The sequence below is a fragment of the Protomyctophum bolini genome (genome assembly GCF_963924005.1).
Source record: "Protomyctophum bolini genome assembly, chromosome: 5".
Classification (NCBI taxonomy): domain Eukaryota; kingdom Metazoa; phylum Chordata; class Actinopteri; order Myctophiformes; family Myctophidae; genus Protomyctophum; species Protomyctophum bolini.
Genome location: NC_137866.1, coordinates 38,432,743 through 38,442,742, shown reverse-complemented (window position 1 = coordinate 38,442,742; position 10,000 = coordinate 38,432,743). Strand labels below are relative to the sequence as shown.

Sequence of the window (10,000 nt, the reverse complement as noted above, 5' to 3'; positions counted from 1 at the left end):
TAGTGCATGACAGCGGGGAAGAGATTCCGTGCCATTGCATGTGTGTGTGTGTGTGTACACACATGCCCAGTCCCCCGTAGAGGCTCATGATCTCGTCCGCAAGACTATGCCTCGGCATAGCGATATTTATTATTACAATGAATACAAACATAAACACACTATAGTTCACTTGAACAATGTTGTGGTAACTAACTACGGTATTACAGAGTGAGAGCGAGGGTGTACATGTCAGCCTGCGGCTGAGAGGGGAAAAGAACAGTAGTCGCGCTGCTCTCACAGCGGCCAGACAACAGCAGACCGTCCGTAGTCGCGACTGTCGCGCTGCGGGGCTGAGAGGTCTCAGAGCGGGCAGACAGGGGTGTTGGCGACCGGGGGAACATGGGACTCCAGTCCAAAATTTGCGCTTGTGCTGCAGTTCCCCTAAAAAACCCCACGCCAACCTCAATTGCATTCAAACTAAGCATTTCTGGCGAAAAAATATTTTTTTTCAATTACATTTATAGCCAATATGACGCTAAATGTACCGTCAAAAACGCTAGCCTGACCTATAGCCACTTGTTGCTAGCGCCGTAGCCCTGTTTCAAACTGTTTCAAACTGTTTTCAGTCAGACCACGTGATGTGCTGTACCACCCATATTAATTTCGGGGCATGTCAGCGGACCTTTAAGGCATGACTTGTGATTTCATAACCATTAGCTCATTGAGGGCTAAGGGCTAATGAGCACACGCTTTGAAAAGCGTGTGCTCAGTGTTTGAATGGGTGACTCTGAAACGTCATGACACTGTACCATTTGTGGCATTTGATTTTGCGCAGGTTCTTAGCACAACCTGCTATCACACATCCGCTTGCTTTCCTCATGGAATAGACTATAGACACATGTTTTGAATGCTGTGCAGTCCTCGCTCTGGGAGTGGGTATTTTTGAGTGGCCTTGTAAATTGTATTGGTGGCTTGCTTGGATATATTGTGGAAATTCATGTGAAATGCCAGTTGTGCTACATTTGTGAAATTACCCTGTTCTGCTCATTAAAGCATGGCTGTGTGCAATGAGACAGAGAGACGGAAACTGAAATGATAAAGAAAATAGCCTATTCATTCACACATGTAAAAATCACACCGTGTGAACTGAGTGGTGCAACTCCCCCCCCATCTCTCTCTCTCTCTCTCATTATCAGGCAACAGTCTCTCTCTCTCTGTTTCTGGCACAACAGCGCCCCTACTGGTACTCATTATACTGGTGCTCATTAACCAACACATAGGCAGTCACATAGGTGAACCAACACATAGGCGGACCGGACACATAAGTGAACATGGACATTGTTGTTCCTTGGAGTGGTTGCACCACTCAAAAACATTTAGAAAATCAGAAAAGCTATACAATCTGGACAGAGTCAAACAATTGTACACTTTATATACCGTTGCAAATATGGATGGTGGCAACGGTTAGACAATCCCTAAGAATCTTTTCCGATCAACCCATTAATTAACTCATGAATTATACCCACACTTTGGGGTGTGGAATGCACCGTTCATGGGTTAGCCGTGCTAGGCATAAACTAAAATCTTACTTATTTGGAGGGGAAAATGTGGGACAATATCAACAAAACAACCTAGCCTAGCATTTGTATTGAATGAGAGTGGGACTGAAAGTTACTGCATGCTTTAAGGTATAGAAAAATCACACCTGTGTGAAGTGAGGGGCGTTCTTATCATCATACATCATCTCATTCTGGCCAATCACAATTTCCGTCCTGACCTTTCCGTTCTCACTTTTATCTTAAATATGTATGTTGCTCAACCAATCAAATCATTGCTATGGTATGATCAGCCAATCACAAGCCAATGTTTGTGTTTACACATACAGTAGATGCTCAGCAAACCAAATAATCTGGCCAATGGCACGTGCAACCCATGCCCACATATAGCATCAACTCAATAAGATAATTCAACGCAACTTGTCAATTTGCTATCACATGAAATTAATTGAAAACATTTGAACCAGCTCAATCAAAATAATTGCTGTAGCCTACAGGCTTGCAAGTGAAGCTCAGCACTTATCCACGCACACACATGGGGATGGTAATTCAGCTGTGCTCGATCTGTTGCAAATTAGAGAGTGCTTCTCCTTTCTCTGTACTAACGCAGCATTTCCGGACCCCCTTGTTTCTATTCTTGGATCACAGTGAAAGATGGTCCATAGCAGTTCTGTGGTTCTGTTCATCACTGATACTGTAAAAGCCAGCTCTATAGAGCGTCGCAGTCCCGCCCCCTCGAGAGACCCGGAAAATAAATCGCCGTTCATTTTCCATAGGCATTTCTTAAAGTATTTATTTAAAGACGGTTACGCCGCGGACAAAGCCAACTCGGATCGTGACAAATCATGACAATGAGAATGAACACAATATTTTGGGCCGATCAAATCATTACAAAGAAGAAAATAAAGGCAGGAGACAACACTATTTGTTATGTTTTTCTTCTTATAAATTATTTGATCGGCCCAAAACATTGTGTTCATCGTCATGATTTGTCACGATCCGAGTTGGCTTTGTCCGCGGCGTAACCGTCGTTAAATAAATGCCTATGGGAAAAATGCATTGGGATTTATTTCCTGGGCCACTCGTTGTTCTGAAAGGGGGAGGGACTGCGACGCTCTATAGGAAATGGGTGTTTGTGGAAAACGGTAATGTCGATGTAGATTGGCTATTCAAAAATGTTTTCAAAATAATAAAAAAGGCAAAGTTAGGGATAAGAGGTTTAGCAATTAGCATGGACGAAAATAGAGCCCTCTGGCTGCAATGTTAAACAAATATTGCCAGGAAACACCTGAGAATGTTGCTATAATATGATATATAAATAAGTCTCCCTTAAATAAACTAGCACACATTAAACCTTTCAGCCCTGTAGATCCATTGTACATATGTTCTCTCTGAGTTACAGAGTTCACGGTACAGACTGGAGATAAGCACTTCCACATGTTACATCAGCTCAGCATCACTCTAATACAAGTGTAAGAATACTTTTATCCGTACTTAGACATTGCATAGCTTGCAATATGTTTTTAAAATATGAGAACATAGAGAACAGATGACTGGCCTGGGCTGTGGTCAATTTATCCCAACTGGATTTGGTAATAAACTGTTGGTCACTGACAAACAGGATGTTGTCTAATGCTTAATGTTAGACTATACTCCATGGTACGACAGTGACCTGTGGGTCATGGGAAGTTTAAAAACAGTCTGCATCTTTATTTTATATTTTTTATGGAGGGACAGACAGTAGGCTGACAGGAAATGCAGAGAGATGGGGGGATGACATGCAGTGAGGGCCGTCGGGAAACCTTTGTGCCTGAGACACAGCATTGGGAGAGTCAAATCTCGAGGCATGCATGCATCCATAGCACGTGTTATTACTTGTGTACTTTTTTATTTACTAATGCCATACTTTCACAAATCTTCAAAAGTTAGCAGATCTAGTATCTACAGCTCACTTGTCACGCCGCAACATGAGCTTGTAGATCATAATATAATAATTAAAAATGATTTGCCTATAATGACATGCAACCACTATTTAAATGATTTAAAGTGGTTAAAATATATATCTATTTGAGAATTCACCTCTGTGTTGTGAAATGAGTGCACACAAAGTACTGGATATAATACATAAAAATTGATAGATTTCTATAGTTGTATAATTTGCAACAATAATGTGTGGTTGTTAAAAGTCCTAAAGCACACCTGGACTTGTCTGACGGCACGCCACCACTGTTTGTGAACCACTGCTATCACAAGACCCACTGGTGGGCCCGAGAAACCCTGGACCAGGTCAGCTGACATGAGAGTGTGCAGCATCGACCATATGGATCTTCCCCGCGGTGGAAGAAAGCTATAGCTATGATCCAAAACCAATACCCAGTGGTGCCTGGACACACTGGACAGTGGACTTTACACAGATGATGACCCACCACAACATAATCTAATGTTCTCTGTATCATTCACCACCAGTATGTTTACAAACACAAGATACTGCTTTGACGTGCAATGTCAACAATGTCCACTATTCAGTGGAATCGGGTGAAGGGCATGGTTCACATGAACACAAATGAGCTCATAGCTATTTTGGATTTGCACTTAGATAAGGAACAATAAGTCAACACAAACACACTGTATTAACCCATTCTGACCGGGCACCCATTTTGGTGTTAGCATCATGTTATGCTTTACCTATTGAAAAATAGCAGATCTACAAGCTCATATCGCGCCACCGAGTGGCGCGATACGAGCTTGTAGGTCTGCTATTTTTGAAAAATCGAAGAACGACTGACATTTTTTTTAATCTGATCTCAGGTCAGAATGGGTTAATCAGACCAGTGTGTCCCCAGTGGAAACCTCGTATGAATCTGATCTCAGGTCAGAATGGGTTAAAGTACGACTTCACCACTTTTCAACCTATCTTCGTATAATTGGTCCTCACTGATGTTCATGATCACAGACCGCTACTCGGTCTGTGTCTCATATAGGAGGGCTGTGTGCATGCAGTTCAGAAACACGTCTTCCAGTGACATCATCGTCAGGTAGATTTATTTGAAACAATTAATTACAAAATATATCTTTTAGCTTTGTATTATCGTGAGAACGATGGCTTTCAATATTGCATTGTAACTATTCAGGAATAGAAAGCCTGCAGTTTCTATTAGCTTGGATTCCCCATCGATGATGTTACTGGAAGACGGGTTTAAATGTGTGTTGAAAAGTGGTGAAGTCATCCTTTAATCCTTGCACAGTGCACAGGCATATCCATAGCCCATGATCATCATAAAAAGGTCTGTCTGTCTGTCTGTCTGTCTGTCTGTCTGTCCATACAAACATAGTACAGTACATACATACATACATACATACAAGTAACATGCATGCATGCATGCATGCATGCACGCACGCAACGCACGCACTATATACATCATTCCTTTAATGTCTTAAAGGAACTGAAAGGGTGTCAAGATGTCGTCTGCCTACTAATGGATCTGTTTCCAAAGGTCATTCTCCCATAATGGGTGTGTGCCACATAATGAAGTCAGCCCCTGTATGTTAATAGCCATATCGTCCGTCCGTCCGTCCGTCCTTCCTTCCTTCCTTCCTTCCTTCCTTCCTTCCTTCCTTCACAGGAAGGAAGGAAGGAAAACCTTCTCCCTGACACTTTATCTTGTATGCTATATAGAACATTGCTTCAGTAATGCCAATCAAACATTATCTGATAACCATGTGGCACTGTCTTCTAGGAGGTACAGTACAGAACCATACTAACTGTGGAAGACCAGCTGACACTATGGCCAGTATCATTATTTACGGTTAATAGACTGTACAATTATTTGTATTGATTTAAAACAGACAAACAGCACTGCCATACATTGTGCACATCTTTCATCTGACCAAATTTGTTTACACCTATCCTTTTAGGTGGTCTTTGAAGTCCATATTTTTATGAATGTACTATATGATTACAGTCATCTTATTGAGCCATTTCTTGAAGCAAGGAGGAGAGGATGATTTCCATCCAGCAGAATTATTGTGTGGCGTTTCAATGTGTTTCTGTGCGTCTTTAGGCTTCTCGTCCGGGCGACGGGCCTCACCCCAATCGAGCCCCTCTGAATATCAACCACTACGTCAACAAGAAGAGTGCAGCTGAAAGCATGCTGGACGTGGCACTGTTGAGGGCCAACGCCTCCCAGCTGAAGGCAGTGCTGGTCCAAGGACCACAGTTCTCCTTCTACGTCGCCGTCATCACCCTCATAAGCATCTCCATCTGTCTACAGATTGTTGTTGGCGTTCTGCTCATCTTCATGGGTGAGACAATGCATACTTCCCTATGACTTTTCATATAGGCTCTGGTTCCTGAACCAGTTCCGGGACCCAATTTCTATAAGATCTGAACGTGGGTCTTTGAGGCCTAAACACGACTACTTTTATCCCCATCAACGACAGGGCTTTTGGGATGGCTGTGTCGGTTGTTGTGCAACATTGTTGCTCGACAAAGTATGAAATAGGGCAAAGTATTTAATCAGAATAATCAGTTTAGTCGATTATAAAAAATACATTGATTCATTGATTGCGACCAAAGGTCGCAGTTAACTATGGAATCGCGCATTTCCCGTCAGTTGGTGTGTCGGGCACCATATATGGTGCCCAGGTATCATCATGTGACATCATCAGGGATGGACATGTGGAGACCCTGATGTCATGCAACCTGCTGTTGCAGTTAAGTCCATATATGGAGATCCCTGATGTCATCCCTTAGATCTCCATATATGGATATATAGCCGGCAGCCGGCGAAAACTAGAGTTCTCAACAGGCCATGCAACCTGTCCATTCAAACTCTAGACGGGCCTGCCCCAAAGTTATTAGTGCAGCCACGCCCGGCAGCCGGCGAAAACTTGAGTTCTCAACAGGCCAACCTGTCCATTCAAAATCTAGACGGACCTGCCCCAAAGTTATTTGTGCAGCCGCGCCCGGCAGCCGGCGAAAACTTGATTTCTCAACAGGCGAAAATTAAGGCCCGGTCCTACCTGGGCCTTACTGGTATATAACGTTAATAATTAGGGGGAAAAAATGCGCTTCTCGATTTGAAAAATGTATCGATATAATAATCGCTAAGAAGATTATCCAGTGTCCACCTTCACTTGACATTTTGTTTGTTATTGCCCTCCTCCTGTCCATCGGAAAACAACGATTGAAACATATATAAGGCCGCCACTGAGTGTATCGTATCATAAGTGTATCGTGAAAAATCGGTGGATACTCAAAATCAAGTGATTGGAATTGGACCGGGAGCAAAAAAAAGTGATTGAGAAATCCCTAGTTGTTTTCTTTACCTCAGAAGCCCCTCACCACTGTCTCAACAACAAACAACCCATTTCCTACAAGACCCTGGCTGCAACCATGGCAACGGGCACCTGCCACCGGGTCAGGGTTCACTGGGCCTCAGTGCTGCTGTCAGCACTGGTGGGGGTGGGGGCTACTGGGAGGCGAGAGAGGCTAATGGGCTGCGTCTGCGAGCATGCATGTACTGTATGTGATTGAGTGTGTGCAAATGCGTATGTTTTGTGCCACTACATGTACTAGACAAAAAAAAGGGCGTGAACCAAAAAAAAACATGTACTAGACAGAAAAAATTCCATGAACCAAAAAAAACATGAACAAAAAAAGGTTATGTCAAATATGTGTTGTTATAGCTGTCTCATTGTATTAATATTTTCCTTAAACCATGCACCTCATGGTGAAACCGTATGTTTATTTATTTCAACTGATAGCTTTATTGTCACATCACAGTTCCACAGGTGTAAAGGAGTAGGTGAAATTCTTTGTCGCACAAGCTCCCGTCATTGCAGTTTCAAGAAAGGTGGAAAGCGATAGAAAAAGAAAGAAACAGAAAAACAGATCAGATTTCAACATGGCAGTGTGAAATATACAGTATGCATAAGGTGCATAATAGATGCTACGTCTGCTCCTCTTTTAACTACTGTACCTCATCTATTTTTAACCATGCGCCTTATGTATATCACACTCCCCATATTGATATCTGACCTCTTTCCACCTGTCTTGAAACTGCAATGATGAAGCTTGTTCGACCATTATTTTGCCCACTTCTTTACTGTAAACCTGTAATGTGATGTGACATTAAAGTTGTTTTTTGACAGACTGAACATCAGGCCAGTAAAGCTGTCATTTCCATATTCCATTTTAGAGAGAATGATAGCGCTCGACCTGCATGTGAGCATTTGTAGAATTTGTAGAATCACAACGTAATTAAAACCAATTTTATTGAATTAATTAATTAATTAATTAAAAACATCGAAATGTCTCTCCACACCAAATCTCTTACCGAAAATAGCTGATCTAAAGCTCACGTGTCAAGACGCTGAATATGTGCCTATTTCTGTCAGATGTTTGCCTATTACTGTATATCACGCCCAGAGCAGGGATGCTAGGGCTCAAGTGGTTTTAACGGGCACCACATGCCGATATGTGCCTCTCTCTATGTATCAGGAAGCTCAAATCCAGTTGACGTCAAAACGTCCAAGCACGTGAGTTTAAACACACATGATGATGACGCTGTCTCTCGCATTCCCCCCTTTGATCATCCATCCCCTAATCCCCCTTCTGCCACAACTATTCCAACAACATGTGCCCCTGAGCCCTCCATCCCTTTCTCTCTCCTCACATACTTCCTCCATCTGCTCAACTATTCTCAACATTGCCCATATTGTACGCCCGCCCCCCAACGCACACACTTTTCCTCTCTGGTGACTCCAGTCCTGTCTCTATTGGAGTCAGTGGTGCATGACGTGAATGGCCTACATACCACCACCCCACCCCACCCTCAGGCAGGGGCAGTCACACAGGTCTTTGCACAGTTTAACCTCTGCTAATTTGCCACACACACACACACACACACACACACACACACACACGCATGCACACACGCATGCAAACGCACACTCGCACATATAATCATCGGATCACATCACATGATGGCTGCAATTCACCAGTGTTTTTGCTCTGAATTTACTGGAACAAAACATTGAAAGGAAAACAAAAAAGGTAGTCTGTGTATTTTGGTTCAGAGCATTTATCACTTTTCCACTTTTCTGAATATTATATTATATCCGTGTACTTCTCAAGGGACACACTTGTACACAATGTACAAAACAAAACACACACACACACACACACACACACGCACAAATGCATGCACGCACGCACGCACGCACGCATACACGCATGCATACATGCACACACACACACACACACACACACACACACACACACACCCCCACACACACACACACACACACACACACACACACACACACACACACACACACACATACACGTGTGCACGCACGCACGCACGCATGCACACACACACACACACACACACACACACACACACACACACACACACACACACACACAAATAGTATAAACTATATTTATCTGCCAATAAAATTAACAGCCATCTGTTTGTATGCAGTGCTGAACGATAGGCAAGTCCTTTCGGAAATTTTAGTGTCAACACCGGTTACAAAGACAAACAAAATCAGTAAGAGAATTTCCCTTGAACCTCTGGTTCCCTCGTCGCTCCTCGCCACATTCATTATTCACATTTATGGGTTCAGTCAGGGACATCTGAGGTCCCATGCCTACACACTCTACACTACACAACACAACACACATACTGTACTGCATACAATGTATACACAAATACACTTCAGTCAGGACAACTCAAGAATGGATGGAATATATATTTATTGAGTATAAAATGAGCAATATATTTATTATGGTTTGGCGATGTATTGGATCTGCTTTTTAGGTACTCAGATCTAGCGCATCAGTCCCGACCATAGGGACTCTGAATCCCCCGTACCTAAACAGTAGATCCTAAACAACAGGTGGTAGCTGGGGTGGAGGTGGGTGAGCAGCAGGTTTGTATACAGCAGCACGCTGATACAGCAGCAGAAAGAAAGGAAGCAGTAGGAGAAATGCAAACCTCCGGTTAAAGTAGCCGGTATGTGATTGGCTGAATCATGTGAATCATGTGAATGAGAGCGTGATGCTGAGGCGGCCCAATTAACGGCCGGCAGCAACTGCACTGAGGTTCCCTGACTGAACTTGCTCTGCGCATGTCTACGACAGGCACAAATGCTCATATACTTTTTTCAATCTTTTTTCTACACCCATACAGTATCCACACTAAAGAATTCATGACAGGCAGATGTTGGTACGTGCAGGGCATTCCTGCCTGACGCTCCTCCGACGGTGCCTTAGCGCCAGCTGTAGGTTTTTCAGCTGTGAGACATCCTGGCCTTGTCCCTTGCTCACCAGATATAGTGACCCTAGACTTTGCATGGCAGGGGCTGAGGGCCGTCCTCCTCCCTGAGCCATGCTTGCACCTGACCATACCTGATGGTTAAAAAAGTGTACAGTAGGTTGGTGTTGGAACCTCTCG

General features: G+C 43.3%; 1 protein-coding gene across 1 annotated transcript in view; it reads left to right on the top strand.

Annotated features, from left to right (window-relative positions):
* The window catches only part of LOC308315946 (ninjurin-1), a gene marked incomplete at its 3' end in the record, with an annotated part of 14,523 nt that overhangs the window by 3,761 nt on the left and 762 nt on the right, over positions 1-10,000 (top strand). Inside the window, exon 2 of the mRNA XM_080764223.1 lies at positions 5,597-5,837. Within this exon, the coding sequence (XP_080620349.1) occupies positions 5,597-5,837 (241 nt within the window). The remainder of the gene's footprint in view (positions 1-5,596; positions 5,838-10,000) is intronic.